This window comes from Sinohyriopsis cumingii, chromosome 1 (assembly GCF_028554795.1).
Source record: "Sinohyriopsis cumingii isolate HCF-2022 chromosome 1, ASM2855479v2, whole genome shotgun sequence".
NCBI lineage: Eukaryota > Metazoa > Mollusca > Bivalvia > Unionida > Unionidae > Sinohyriopsis > Sinohyriopsis cumingii.
Window position 1 is genome coordinate 82,143,623 of NC_142961.1, and position 16,765 is coordinate 82,160,387.

Consider the following 16,765-nt stretch of genomic DNA (forward strand, 5'->3'; position numbering starts at 1 on the left):
AATTTCAACATATGCGCTACGAAAGACTCGACGCCCGGTTCTAATTAGAGAAAACATGTGGCTTATTCAGGTCTTATCCTTCATCTTGTCTTACAAGTGTCTAACTTCGGCATCATAAAATTTCTCAGAATGAATTTTGGGAATATATTTCAACATATTATTGGTTATAAATGTTTAGTTTTAAGATAAAAATAGCAGGCTAGAAGCATTTTCTTCCTTATCAAAGATTTAGGTGTAATACGATAAAAACTGAGTCCGTCGAATGAGTCAAAAAGTGGTGTAGGATTGGTTGAAAGCCAGTGACGATGTCACAGCCAAATTTTCAATACCGCTAATACAGTGTATATTGTTTTGTGCTTATTTAACTGAGCCCAGCCAGAGGACTGTACTGGCTCCACCACTACACCTCAGTTTGTTTTATGGAGTACATTTGCTTATGATGTTCTATTTTTACTGTCTTATTACACCACCTACATGTACAGAATAACCTATGCCCAGGTAAACACGTCCTTCCTTCTCTCCCTCCCTCTATTTATCCATCCTTACGTACGTCCGTACGTAACATATCCTGTTATAAACATGCAGCTATATCTGCCTTTCAGTGTGAACAGCTATTGAAAGCCGGCTGCAAACGAACAAGAAGGTCAGTGTTTGCATGTCAAAGCCAAATCAGCTTTTCAAATACTGTAAAATGTGTGGCCTTGATCCCGAGGTCAAAGTCTGAGCCAGTCTATTGCAGAATGAATTGTATTAACTTTATAACGATTTATCTAATGCATAAACAAAATCATCATGGTGTTTAGGAAAAGAAAAAGAAAAAACAAACGTTTGTGCATGTGACCTTCAGCTAAGGTCAAACGGGCAAACGTGCAAGTCACCAAATTAATAATCTTAACTTCAAAATGATTATCCGCCAAGTATGAAGAACTCCATCAAGAGGTTTATAAAAAAAAAAAAATATTAGGATAAAAGAGCAATACAAACAACGCTTTAATAAAAAGCATAACTCCACTTTTATATGACTATGACCATGACACCCAGGTCAAAGGGCAAGCATGAATGTCACCAAAGGAATTGCCTTAGATTCATAATGATTCATTCTAAGTATGAAGACAATCCATCAAGGGGTTTAGAAAATAAATGTAAAACAAAGTCAAATGGGAAAGCGCTCACGTCACAGAATGAATTGTCTTAGCCTCGTATTGACTCGTTCTAAGTACAGAGAAAATTCATTATAGGATCTTGGAAATATAATCAAATAAAAAAACCGTCAACCAAAACCTTCATGCGAATTTTGCATGACAGTGACTTTACTCCTAGGTCATATGGACGAGCAGAATCTAGCAAGGGTTTAGGAAATAAGTGCAAATAAAAATATTTAAACATACTTTCTTTGACCATGACCCTGACCCCAAGGTAAAAGATGCAAGGGAATATGTCGTAGAATGAATTGTCTTTGTTTCCTAATGATTCATGCCAAATGTGATGAATATATATGAATTTTTTTATGAATTTTTTTTATTTTTATTTTTTTTTTGGGGGGGGGGGGGAATATATGCAAATGAAGAATTTTAATCAAAACCTACAGAACCTGTTGACGACCCCACCATCGCTGTCGTCTGAAAAGTGACTGACCATGTCAAGCCTCCAGCTAACGTGGGCTTCACAAAATGAACATAACAGACGATGAAAGTTTTCATTAACACAATCACTGACTAAAAAGGACTTTTTGGCGTGTTGTTGATAGAGCTAACAAAGGAGATACCAGTTCTATATTTAGGTACCTATCACCTCTTTATCCACTCCTCTACCTGTTATGAGTCTGTCACAATTATTAACTTACCAGTTATTGAACTCAATTATAACTCGCTACTGTAAGTCGAGAATTTGTAAAAGAGCTCGTTGATCCGAGGTAAATCATATAATATCGGTATTATAGCCACGATAAGGAAACTGTCGTCAGTTCGAGGTTTTCTGGCAGTCAGGCTACATGGAGGTAAGAACTTTTCCTGTTAATATATTTAAGTTTCATAATTACACGAAGGCGGAGAGTACCGGAGTATAACTGAGTCTCCTTTTGAAATTGATGTGTATTGAAGGAGTGAGTATTTGTGCATGCAAGACTCACACAGAAACACGCGTACATTATTCTAACGTTTTGTGTTTTGTATTTCCGTTATCTGATACTAACGAGATGTGCATAACACACTACTGAAAGCGTTGAAATGAAAACATTGTTAGGTCAGAGTAAGCTTTCACACTGTGTCCGAGTCCTTTTCTTTTCTCTCCCAAACTGTAGACCCACCCCACCCCAGGGATTATATTTTTGCTCTCCAGCCAGAGAATCTTTCTTTATGGATAATATATCATTTGTGTGGGCAAAGTCAAACCTCCCTTTTGCATGGTTCAGAGGAAAGGTATCGCGTACAAGCATAATGCTTTCTCATTTTTATCCAGTAGACTGGCCCTAAACGTAAATGAAATATTTAAAAATGTGAAAAGTATTTAGAAAACAAACGCCAAAAAAGTTCAAAACAGTATGGAAGATGAAAACTTACCATATTAAAAGCTATTTCGTGTTGTCGTTACAAGTGTGTGTGCTGGGGGGAGGAAATTAAAGGCAACGCTCCTCTTTTAGTCATTATTACACGCCTACCTTAATTTCTGTTGTGCCAACTTGTAAACATGGCAAATCGAAATATTGCATGACAACAAGTACATTCTTGTTGGTTATTCATCATAACTATTTATAGGTAGGGGTATAACTACAGTCCTTGTACACCATAGGACAGCAACAAAAGAAAGGCTATAACGATTATTTGAAATGGCAATTCGTAAGGTAAATTACTGTTAAATGTGAATATCAGATGACAATTTTATATTTAAATTTTAAAGATGACAAAGGAAGTTACTAGAAGTTAAGTCGTTTAAAGTTTATATTTCTGTATGTGTTTTTTTTTTTTTTATCTTCTTCCAATAAAAGTCACTGAAAATGCGAGGAAGCGATAGGTTGAACGAATCCAACGGTAAGAGAGATGAACTTGTAAAACTAGTCAACCCATGTGCTACATCAAGAAAGAACTTTATTTGCATTTAGACAGTTGTCCATCAAGAATCATATACATATATATATTTGTTACAAACATTGATGGTGACACGTTTAATACATAATGAAAAACAAGCATATAAAAATTACAAACATCCAAGAAATATTAAAAATATATACTTACGTACACATACCCACATTCCCAAACTTATACCCATACACATGCTTACATGTACCCAAAATGCATATATGCACATACTTACATATACACCGAGATAGTGTGATAGACTCAATTACATAAACATCCATACCTGCATTCATGTATACGTGATGTATAATTCGAAATATACAAGCTCTTCGTCAGGGGAGTAAACAGACAAAATCTAAGACTACTTATTATTAACTCCTACATGTTAGAATCACTAAGCATGAGAAATAAAAATAAAAAATTGTCGCAGTAATAATCGAGCGTTTTACTGTGTTTATCTTCAGAATAAAATACAATATTATTGATTTGAAGCATGCAAAATGAAAACATCAGTACAATATCCATACAAACTTTGTTGGTAGGAAGTTTAACATCTAGTAATCACTTGCAATATTTTCTGTGTAACCATTCTATATTTTCTGTTTCAAATATCCCCAAATTTCACAGCAAGAAAACAAAACTGGAGAATCAGACTTATCACTCATTAGATACTATAGATTAGTATTATAACGTTTATTCCTTTGACACCCTTTCCAGCAATAGTTTCTTAGCACTATTGGTAAAAACAAGTCCTAAATGATTAAAATTATCCACATTATCTACAAATGCACCCCCACCACCATACTTAAATGAAATATCTAGTATTCTAACTCTTTTATTAAAAATCATAACCTTGGTTTTATCAATATTTACACATAAATTCCATCTTATGTAGTAGACAGGTAACATAAAATAAGAATGCGTCTAAGGATATTTGTTGATCATTTGCTGTCTCCGAAAATATCACCGTATCTTCAACAAACAATAAAAATACAATGACATTTCTTCTAAAACGATACCCGTCTCTATATTTGAGTGTAATGCGATACCCAGTCTATTTATATAAGGAGCACACAGAAGTAGAGAGATATGCTTTCTCCTTGAAAAACAAAGTCATTATAAAAATGGCGTCTGCTGTGGTGTTATTCCTTTTAAAACCAAAGTGTACATCAATAATACTATCATATGCAATTGCCAAAGAGGACAGTCTTTGATTTAATATGAGTGAAAACGTTTCTATACTTCTAAGCAACACTAACCCTCTAAAATTATTTGCATCGGATGGAAGATGTTTTTTTTTTTTAAATGGTATAGTAAGATCCTTGCTCCAGTTTCAAGGATAAATATCGCTGCTAGAACAGAACAAAACTTTTATTAATACAAATAAATATCAAGCCATACATAGGTGGTATATGAGAATACCACAACTGCTACAATATTGTAAGGCGACGTCACTAACATATGGAGATACAAATTATATCATATGTCTACATGTACAATCATAGCAAGATTAACATTCGGATGTTTGTGAGATCATTTTGGTACATAAATGTAACATTGTTTTGGTAAAGTGTACAAAAGTTGTGTGTGTGTGTGTGTGTGTGTGTGTGAGAGAGAGAGAGAGAGAGAGAGAGAGAGCGGAAAGAAGACAAAATTATATTGTTGTGAAATATGGACAATTAACGCTTCTGTTATGGTGTAGTTTCTTGAGATTGTTAAAACGTCATTTTTAAGGAATTTTTAGAAAGTGTAATTTTTGGAATTGGCAGTCCCAATCTTTATTGATGACAAATACTGGTTTCTTAGTAAGCAAGTTTCCACATTCATATTTTATTATAAACAAAGGTAAAATTTCCCTTGGATGATAAGGTTATTGACGATTGCCATTCCTGTAGATAAAGGTCTTTTAAAGTTTCTTTTATCATGCATTTTGTTCCTTTTGGATTATTAATATTTTCATAATATAGGTGGTCAGGTCTCCCAAAAGTTATGGTTGTTCTTTATGCTTTTCATCCATTTATAAGTATTACATATTGTGTAGCATAGCTATGCATCATCTAGACACCGTTCTGCTCAGCATTAAGAGCTTAGTGTTAGGACTGGTCGGCCTGGATAATGTGACTTGGTGCAGCATGATGCTACATGTCTGTGGCATGATGCCCCAGTACTAGATATCACTATAAATTGCCACACTGCAGACATCGTAGCAAAATGACTGAAAAATTATTAAAGCTACGTTAACAATCCAAATCACGCATTCACGCACACACACACGCACGCACACACATACGCACGCACACAGAGTATTAGGGTTAGCATTGACCTCGTTAAAACGTATTTGATAAAGGGGTCAAGAGAGTTTGGTTCATTTATCGTTGATAATGGACATCCAAAATCCTATCATTCGTGATCTGACAAGTATATCAATAGGTTTCCTTCCTAGTTCTGAATAAAGCATATGAGAACTAGTACTTTTCCTCAGTGGGCCCCGAGTAGCCGAGTGGTCTAAAGCGCTCTCCGTTACGGATCACTGCTATCTCACCTCTGTCTGCGTGGGTTTGAGTCTCGGATTCGGCTAATGTGGGTATGTGAGAAAGCTTGCCAGTAGCTTCTCGTGGGTCGGTAGTTCTTTCCGGGGTTTTCCCGGGTTCTTCCTCCACCATTAATACTGACCGCCATGTATAGCCTATCGTGTGCTGTAAAATGGCGTTAAACCCAACTTTTCCTCAGATTTATGATGTTTTTTAAAACATCGGTATGCAAATTTTCAATAACTGTAATACTTTCGAATCACCGAACATTACATCCGTATAGTAAAATCGGTAATATGGCATGATCGAAAAGATGCAAGTATAGGTCTATGGCAAGATTGAAGTGGATAAATTAGATGCATGGCCTTTCTAGCATGATCATCAGTGTATTTAATAAACGTAATAAACGTTTGATTTTAAGAAGAAAAAACACCGACCCAAGTATTTAAAATCAGCTATTAGATTATCGCCATTTGTAAATCTATTTTTATCATCATTTGGTGTAACAAAAATCAAGATCTTTGTCTTTGTAAAATTAACACTCAATTTCCATAGCATTTGGGCATTCATAATACACAATGAAATTATGCTGGAACGATTTTTCGTCAGTACCAAAAATAACAGTGTCATCGGCATAAAGTAGTATACAATTCGAAGGAAGAAAAACATATAGTGCTAGAAAAATGTAACTGCACGTTAGTTCACTCGTTTTCTAACATACATTTTTTCCAAGTCATTTAGATATATGATAAACAGAATTGGTGAAACGATTTTCACCTGGCCTCACACCTTTACTATATTGAAAGAAACCGAATTGCTCTCCAGCATAACTGACACAAGATCTAATTATATGATGCATATTATATATTATTCTAAACATTTTCCCATTGACATTCACATTGTTGTCTTATAGTTTTGTCCGCAGGCTTATCCCTCAAACATTATCGAAAACGCTACTAAAATCAATAAAAGCATAAAATATTTTCATCTTGCAAGTTTTTACAATTTCAGTAAGAACGTGAAGACAAAATATATGATCTGTAGTTGAACAGCCTGGCATGAATCCGGCTTGGTTCTATTTAAGAACATAGTGAAAATTTAGAAACTTCTGATGTTTTTTTTTCAAGAACAGATTACAAAGTTTACTAAAGCAGCTCAAAATAGTGATAAGACTATAATTTTCCAGTGAGCGTGGGTCCTCCTTTCCTCTTTTATAATGGTCTGATTATTCCTTCAAGCCAAGCGTCCGGAATCAGACCAGTGTCAAAAAGTATATTAAAACGAGACCTACAAGGGCATAAGCATGTCAGAGGTGCATTTTATATATTCGTTATACATTGTCATTTGACGGTGTTTTGTTGTTATTAAGGCTTTTAATACAATAGATAATTTCTGGCTCAGTAATTTCAGAACTAGTAATTTCATCGTCGTCATCTATCGTAATATTTATGTCATCTTCGGAATTTTCCAATAATCCCTTGGTTTTCTCCTTTTCATGTTTCGTATTTTTGTGTGTTTTAAACTATGCTTTCTGTTGGTATAATAGTTCATTGTTTTTTATCTTTTACTTGAGTTCACGAGGTTTTTCTATTTGCATGTATTCGGTCTACGTAATATATTTTTCTTGCTAGGTGATACTTTCTGCGGGCCATTTCGCATTTTCTTCTGAACCATCTGTTATTTTTATTGCCAGTGTGATTAATATTTACAACAAAACATTCTGTAGCAGAATCATTAAGTAATGAGACGATCGATGAGTATATCCTGTTGATATAATTTTTATCGAAGTGTTCTATACTATTTAGTGCATCCCGGATCTTCTTTACTATCGCTTCAAGTTTACTAGTATCAATGTTATTAATAAAATCGTCCCTTCTATTTCTTGCCATCCTGACTTTTGTAATGATATTTCGTTTTCATCAAATAAAGTTTACATGTTTTTGCATAAAAACTAAAGCAAGTAATTAGCAATGAGTGACCGTCAGTATAAAGTCTGTCAAGTTCATGTACGTAAAGACTATTCACATATTTCAGAGCGTTGATAGCGACGATATAATAACATAAGTGTTTCGGAAAGTTGTAGAACCAACAATCATATCATCCCCACATCTTCCATTTAATATAATTTACTCATTTCATTTATTGATTTATAATTTCTATCTCGATTGTCACCAAACGGTCTCTATCATTTTCATCTTTTTTCGCGTTTCAAACCCAAAAGAAGTTTTCATGATAAATGAGGAGCCTGCTCTTTGTCATTTTCCGGTTGAAGAGTTTATTCTTAGTGAAAGGGTGAAAGCACACACATAAGATTGTTGTTGTTGTTGTTGTCGGGTTTAACGCCATTTTTTCAGCACACGATAGGCTATATATGGCGGCCAGTATTAATGGTGGAGGAAGAACCCGGGAAAACCCCGGAAAGAACCACCGACCCACGAGAAGCTACTGGTAAGCTTTCTCACATATCCACATTGGCTGAATCTTAAACTCGAACCGCCGCAGACAGAGGTGAGATGGCAGTGATCCGTAACGAAGAGCGCTTTAGACCACTCGGCCACTCGCGGCCCCCACACATAAGGTAAACACTCTATTGTCTGCAACTTATGTATGCAACGTATAATTCTAATTTTAAAAAAAAATTTTAATTGATAAAAGGGGAAAATATGCCCTTACATCTCAAAGTTACGGAAATTTTAAGGAATTATCCGGAGCTTACGGAAAAGTATTAAATACGTATTCGTCAACGCAAATATGGACGCCGCGTAGATGCTTAAGTTCCGTTAGATTGAAAATGCGAAGAAGGTAACGCTGTTAGGGGCAGCGTGGTGGCCATCGAGTTAGAAATTAATAATCAATGATGAAAATAGTAACGTTTGCGCAATTTTATACCCTGATGCTTTTCCTTTTCAAAATTGGGTGTCGATATGGGTGGGAAACTATAGTATCCACCATTTCCCAAGCGCCATGCTATACCAAATGTGTAATACCAACAACTAAACACGCGAACTTGTGGTGCCGTGCTGTGCTAAGCTTGCAAGACTAAAAATTGAACACATGGACTTGTGGCACCTGCTATACTACGTTTGTAAGACCAACAACTGAACATATGAACTTGTGGCGTCATGTTGTGCTATGTTTGTAATAATAACTCAGTTCATATACTTGTGGCACTTTGATAATACCTCGTGTTGGAATAAAATGATAACAATTATTCTTTGTTCACAAATCTTGAAGTGCAATCACGTACCGCTTGTTAGGGTAAAACTACTACATCGATAAATTGCATATCGTTAGTTTTCTCAAGTTAAAGATTCTCTGCAAATTAATATCTCAAAAGTATTGTTACTTACAGTAAGTGACTGATGCCTAACAAAGACAGTGAAAAATGCAATCGTTTTGAACAAGATCCAGGGCGCCGTCCTGTGCATGCAAGGGTGTGAAAATTTATTGTTTGTTTCTTCTTGCATTTCTTTTATGTTTTCTTTTTTATTTAAAGTTTGATTTGTTTTCCTGAAACAACATAGAGTGAGAAAAAAAACTTTAAAAAGAAAAAAATTAAGAAATAGTCTTTCTTCCAAAACGATCTTGATATTTTCATATATTTGACAGCTCCTCACTTGCTCGTTGGAGAGAACATCGAATAGAACTTGTCTCTTTTTGTTGTGCAAGATCATAAATAAATAATAAGTAAGTACTGAGAGAGAATAAGAAACTAACGATCAGCTGTAAGACGGTTTTGAAAAGAGATTTTGAGGTATTGTATGCAGGTTAGAACATGAATTTAACTGAGATGTACTGCGAGTGTATACTTGCATTAACGGAATAATTATTGATTTGTCCGCACTACATTGAACAAGTAATTGAAAAATGTGATCTTTCCTGCCAAGAAGACGCGATTAATGCTGCCAATTCATTTGTAACATTATCCATATCTCCATGTACATTTTGTCGGACTGTAAGCTATTGTACATAGTCGGCATTGATCGCTGACAAGTAGCGCCGTGTTTTTGTAAATAATGATATTCAAAATTCATACATTGTCATCTTTGAATGCAAATTCTTGTTTTGAAGTCTTTTTTAAACAGCAAGTTCATTATGTACCGTGTGCTCATGGCGGAAATACACTATTTGAATTTGTGTACGCTTTTTTAAAACGAAATTATAATTAATATGAAACTCGTCATACTCGATGCAACTATTTTTTTTGTTGCGAAATCATACATCATTTATTTTAAATAATTTTATAGGGAAAAAAAATTTACGGTCGCGAATTGAGAGGTCGTCCATCGAACTGCCCACATATGTTGTATGTCAACACAAACCCGTCGTTACAACAGTTAGACAATACTAAACAAAAGAAGGATGGCGGTGGGTAGATGTTAAATATTTGTTTCAATTTCTTCGTAGATACAGAATCATTTCTCAGATACCAGAAAAGTGACCGGTCCTAGTTCTTCTTCAATGTAACACAAAGGAATGCAGAGTTCTTCCGTTACTACATTGATCTATATGACGTTGAAACTTATTTCAGCGGCATCTGAAGGTAATGACGGTGAGCGTTGATCTCTTTCCTGTTTGTCCTTTTCAGTCGTATTGGTTTATGCATACATAGATTTATATCCGTTTGGATTTATCCACAACTCATTACTCAGTGCATTAGAGACGTACCATTTAATTGTATGGTTCGGGCCAGGGGTGGGGTCGGGGCTGGAATTTGCATTGAGTCGGGATTATTTGTATTATACCTCAAGATAATTTATTTAATTCAACAAATATGATGGATATAATAGGGTGTTGTGTGCTGCTATACATCAGAGCAAGAATGTCGTTTCAGGTTATTTGTAATCTGATTAAGATCAAATCTCTACTGCCCAACGTGAAGATCTGACAGCAACCGCTTAGTGGTAATGTTCTGGTTACCTATGTTATTACCATAATGGATAATTTTATCAGCCAGTAAGAAGATGTCTTATATCGGGAGACTGAGTGATATGGCTGAAGAGCACGTGTGCCGAAACGATTTGATTCAGTTTCAGATTTCTGAAAGCTGCTTTTCTAATGGCTAATTCAAAGGACACAGGACATGACCCCTGAAGCAGTCGCAGTCAGATCGTCACGTATGATACTGTAGATCTGATTTTAATCAGGTTGAAGCAATTCGAGAACCGGGATTTTTGTACCCCACAAAAATCGCAGCACCCAACCACCTCTTCTAACAATATAATTGTTTGTCCCTTATAACTTCAGGGCATCACTTTGAAAATTTAAAAGTGTATTTTTGTGCTTTCTTTATTTCTGTTTCTTCTTCTTTTTCATTTCGAAAATTTAAACAATGAGAGCCATTCTATTGTCGTTTTGGTATTTCAGACTTCAGCTGAAATTATGCATTTCTTGTCGAAAAAAAATACAGATATAAATGTGACTAATAATATAATTTTGCGTATATTTCAAATTAGTCTCAGTAAACCTTTGGTATAATTTTGCAGTATTAATATACAATTATGTGTTAAACATACTGTTTGTAAATTTTCAGATGTGTCAAATGGCGCTGTATTATGCGTCCTGAGAACGAACGCCGAATGGTTAGGGAAAAACCTGACACTATCATGGTCGTTACCGGAAACGAGCAAGAACATGTCGGCCAGGCTACAGTGGTAAGCGGAACCCGTAAACTTGTTATGCATTAGTATCTGTACGTAATTACATGTGATTTTTTTCTCTTTTTTCCTTTGGTATGTATGTATGTATGTATGTGTGGGGGTGGGGGTGGGGGGTGCGTGCGTGCGTGCGCGCGAATGCATGCATGCATGTATGTATGTATGTATGTATGTATGTATGTATGTATGTATGTATGTAAGTATGTATGTAATGTATGTATGCCACAATAAAGAACACGATTTTTGCTCGGAAGTGTCACGCTGTAACTAGTGTAATTATGTTACCACAATTTTATTACTCCATTTACATTTTCTTCCATCAGGCAACTTCCTCCGAAAAAAGTCAACCTTTCGTTTGTTTGTTTTTCAAACATTTTCTGAAATGTGTTAGTGTGGCATCTTTTTAATTTTAACTCAAGTTCTAAAATGTACACAGTATCCAAGAAGTTGATAATATCTTTGATAAACTACTAGTACAAACATCTTAATATCAATAGTTTGCCCTCCCCGCCCCCGCCTAGAAAAATAAAAAAAATTGAACAAGTCTTTTTTTTATGGATATTACAAAGGAGAAGTGACTTAAGAGGGTTTGGGGTTGATCTAAAGTTGACTTTCTCTCTCTCTCGTTCCGGCTTGGTAATATGTACGTAACAAAGAAGTGAACTGCAGAATGTACATAATTGGGGAAATGGCTATGCCAGAACGAGAACATTTTATTTTTGTATGTTTATTTAACTTGTATAGTTTGTTGGCTTTTCTCCATGATAATATGTTATGTATATCTGTATTTTGTACTTCACCGTTGTCAAAGGCCAAGTTAACAGTGTAGCTGACTAGTGACATTTATTTTGTAAGCAGCAATACGATACATTGGCAATATTTCTCTGAGTATAGATTAAATATTCAGATCATTATCAATGAAAGTAAACATGTTTACTTCAAACTGAATGTCGGATTTTAGTTTTTCACTTGGAAATTGCTAAACTTGTTGACAACTTTGACTATTTTTTGAGAAGAGAAGACCGGTCTATATCCCGACTCTATTATTGTGTCTTAGCTTTTAATATCAATGTTGTTTACTTGATAACTTAATCTTTTCCTTAACATCTAAGTAGAATCATTCTTATTGTTGTGTTTAGTTTTTAATTTGGCTGGATTTATTTATTCAAGATAGTGTTCACTGGACTTACAAAGTGCTCAAGAATAGTCTTGGGTTAAAACATAAATTGGGAATTATAGTGAATTCAGACAAGGATATTTTAGAAAATATTATTTTGAAAAACCAAAAAACAGTTAGCACATCACCACAATCCAGGCCATCGGCATAAAAGCATATTCAATATTGGAATTTATTTGGAATGCCAGTGGAATTAAATTGGAACTTCCACAGTTGGACTCGGGATATAACTTTTTGGACTATTCTGGATTAATTTCACAATACTATATGTTCTTTATAAATGTTCACCTTTTACTTTAGGGAAATAAATTATTTATTTAATTTTACAAAACTTGTTGGTTTTCGCTCTTTCTTGTTTCTCAGTTTAAGACCATATACTCATAATAAGTGTAATAGATATACTAGTAGTTAAGTGGGATACCCTAGGGACAATGGGACTTAGCATTAAAAAGACCCCTGGGACACTCTAGGGACAATGGAAATTTAACATGGAGAAAAATCGTGGGTCACTCTAGGGACAATGGGAATTTAACATAGAGTTTGGGTCTGTCTAGGGACAAGGGAAATTAACATGGGAATAGAGTTTGGGTTTGTCTAGGGACAAGGGGAATTGAATATGGGATTTTTTTTTATTTTTATTTTTTAAAAAGTTTTTTTAAATTTAAATTTAAATTTAAATTTAGAAAAGGGGTAGGCAATGGAAAGGCTATCTCTTTTCGAGAAATATGGCTGGCCCTGAAAAGGGCATTTGGGTTTATGTTAATATTAATATTAACATAGATGGCATCTGTCACATCTTCTTCTTCTTCTTCTTAAACTCCTTCTAACTACCGGTCCATACACAAGTACCCTCTTGAGACATCCTTGTCTTTCTATGTAAACTCTCCTCATCCATTGACTAGTATCTGTCCTATCAACAACAGTCCACTTGGACCTGACATACATGAGCATGTCCGTCCTAAACATCATGGAAGACACAAGGGTGGATGACTCAACTGTGGTCCACATCTTGAAGCGACGAGAATAGGTAAATCAATGCAGTGAACTGTGCTTATTTATAGGTACAGGAAGGATTGAAACGGATTGAATTCATTCACCAATCCGAACACGCGTTACAAAATTCAGTCAGCTCGCATCCAATCCGAAGAGAGCAGTCTGTGACGTCACGTGGTCTATATAGATTCGTTAGCGCTTGTGTGCAGTCAATCTATGCGACAGTGATTCAACATGAAGGAAACTCAGAAAACGATCCATTGGGGTGCACCAGCAGGGGAGACTGCCCAAGGGAACCCGGACTTACTTTCAGAAGAGGTACACTGGGATTTTGTGGATTTTCTTACCTCGCAAGAATTTGTTCCAGAACCTTCGTTACCTTCTTCATTACCGCAAGTGGAGAATTTTAGACAGAGACAGAAAGAAGAATTGGAGAAATTTATGCAACGACAAAAGGAAGCGGAACAAGCTTTTCTCCTACAGCAACAGCAACAGCAACAAGAAGAGGTAAGAAAAAAACAACAGCAACAACAGCAAGAAGAAGTAGCAGCAAAGAAACAAGAGGGTGAAAATCAAACGGCTACGGTACTGTTGGACATTTTAGCGGAGTTAAGAAGTCTGAAACAAATGTATCAGACTTCTTTATCACGACCGAAGAGAATACGACCTTCCCGAGCTAAACACGCCAACCCTGTGACTAAGCCTGTCGTACCACCCTTAGTGATTTCAACCCAATCATCAGAAGTAGGCCTTGGCCGTGGCAAAGGCTTAAGGCAGTTAAAGTTGATTGGTTAAACTCACCCCTACACCAAAATAAAAAGGCCCTTTTCAGGGCCACCCACATTTCTCGAAAAGAAATACAATTTCAATTTGCCAATAACTCAAAAATAAACCCCACCCATTTTACCCTTATAGTACGTGTCTGTGTATGAGTGCGTGAGTGTAGTTTCTTATTTTAAAATCAAAACTCAAAGACACTTACCTTATATCATTCATGTATTCTTTTATCCATTTTTTTACAATCCAATTCACAATTCACCACAGAACACTTTAATTAAAAGTTCATTGACTTCTTCTTTCTCCTTGTTTAGTCTCTCTGTTTTTTGAATTTCTTCACCGTTTTTACCTCATTTTCTTCCCTTCTTCTTTTCTTCTCCTGTTTCTTTTTCTTCACCTGTCTTCTTTCTTCCTCAGAAGAATCCCTCTCTTCTTCCGAAGAATCCCTTTCTTCTTCTGAAGAATCCCTCTTTTCTTCTGACTCCTCTTGTTTCTTTTTGGGGCAATCTGGAGACCAATGTCCTTTTTCTTTACAATAATAACAGGTATCTTGACTTTTGTCTTTTTTAGCCCCTGTTTTTGTTCTTTTTTGACGGTCTGGACACTCTGAAGACCAATGCCCTTTCTTCTGACAGATATAGCAAGTATCTTGACTTTTATCTCGAAAGGAAGGAGAGTAGTCCGTCGGCTGGTCTGAAGAGAATTTTCTAATGACCCCTCGCAAAGCTCTGACGAAACGTTCGATTTGGTTAGTCTCTTCCATCGTTGTGCTCGGCTTGAGAGTGAAATGAATAGTGAAAGAACAAGACACACACCCTTTTATATACACTAGTCTGCCATGACTATAAATTAGTCTATGGTGTTTGAGCTTGAGTCATTTGACGTTTTTCACTCAAGATGAAACGATCCTATTCATTTGAGAAGAAAGAAGAAGAAAGTAAGAGGCAGAAACGTGATCTATCGCCTCGTACCAGGGCTGAAATCTTGGCACAAATTCATGCCAGTGATTTTGAAGAGGACATGAGTGAACCAGAATTTGAAACCTCTAAACCAAGTTCACCACCCTTAGTCAACCCTGAAAAATACTATTCCATTCGAGAGACGGAAAAGCGCTCCTCTAGAAAATTTAGAACCACGGCTTACACCTACACGGTGAAGTTTAAAGATTTCAAGGCCGACGTACCCTTGGAGAAAGCAGAAGGGTTTATCACCGAGATGTGGGATTCTTTGCTCACCTCACTCAAGCGACAATGTCAACCCAAAAAAGACGATCGCTTGACACTATCCATAGATCACGACGGTTTGAAATCCCCTGTTTGGATCGAGTTTAGCAGACCCGCAGAACTAACCCCTTCCAAAGTCATGGACAAGATTCAACACGTACAACAATCTAATGACCAGTTTGACATCACCGATGGTAAAGCCACACTGAAAATGGCTCACGTCTCTCTTCCTCAAGGGACAGGACGCAAAAAAATGTTATTGGTGGACGACCTTCGCAACAGCAAAACAAGTCTCGTCCGAATTAACAACCCTCAAGACCAGATGTGCTTAGCCCGTGCCATCGTGGTGGGACGAACTTATGCCAACAAGAACGACACGGTAGAATGGAAAAGAACCTGGGAGAACATTCGAAAATCGAACCGAACCAAACAACGAAACGAAGCAGAACTCCTGTTGCAACAAGCTGGCCTGTCCAAAGACACACCCTGTGGCATTCCTGAGATGCAAAAATTGCAAGATGCCCTAGCTCCACGATACACCTTGAAAGTGCACCCTCAAGAAATGCGCGGGTCTCTGTTGTTTCGAGGCCAAGACTTTAAGGACGGAAAATACATTCATGTCTATCATTACGATGACCATTTCGATACCATTACCAGTATCACTGGATTCCTGGGATACGGTTATTATTGTGAGAAATGTGATTATGGTTATAACAATCGAGAACAACACAAGCATTGTGGATTGAAATGCCCAGGATGTTTGGCCTCTCCACCCTGTCTGAGTGAAGAACCAGTGCCTTGTTCAACTTGTCTGCGTACGTTTGTCAGCCCTGCCTGTTACCAGCAACATCTGAAGACGCAAGGTTCACAGCAGAAATGTGCTTGTCAACTCTTGAGATTGTGCCCAACCTGTGGACAAGGCGTACTTACCAACAATGCCAAGGATCACGTATGTCGAGGAAAGAAAAAATGTCACATTTGTCACCACATCGTGGACTTGGAACACGAATGCTACGTGCAAAAATACCAACCCCCACCAGAGAAAGAGGACGGTCACAAGAAGAAAGGCAATTTCATCTTTTTCGATTTCGAATGCATGCAAGAGACTGGCATTCACATCCCTAATTTCTGCGTGGCTCATCGAGCGTGCGAGAAGTGCATTCAAGAACCTATCTTCAGTCATTGCCCTCACTGCAGCAAGATTCCTGGAGGGCGTGAAAAAATCTTTCGGGGACCAAACACGTTAGCCGATTTTGCCCAATGGGTCTTAGACCCCATCGACAAGACGTGGAGCCAAGAGGACATCGAACGTTACGGAGATTGTCATCGTCAT

The 16,765-nt window shown here is 36.6% G+C and overlaps 1 protein-coding gene across 2 annotated transcripts in view; it reads left to right on the plus strand.

The window, feature by feature from the left end:
- Positions 1-1,825: 1,825 nt before the first annotated feature.
- Positions 1,826-16,765, plus strand: part of LOC149807237 (leukemia inhibitory factor receptor-like) — a 59,751-nt gene continuing 44,811 nt past the window's right edge. For both annotated transcript variants that reach the window (XM_089963909.1, XM_089963915.1), the window contains exons 1-3: positions 1,826-1,996; positions 10,013-10,148; positions 11,139-11,259. In XM_089963909.1, coding sequence (XP_089820035.1) covers positions 10,082-10,148; positions 11,139-11,259 — 188 coding nt within the window. In that variant the 5' untranslated portion in view covers positions 1,826-1,996; positions 10,013-10,081. The remainder of the gene's footprint in view (positions 1,997-10,012; positions 10,149-11,138; positions 11,260-16,765) is intronic.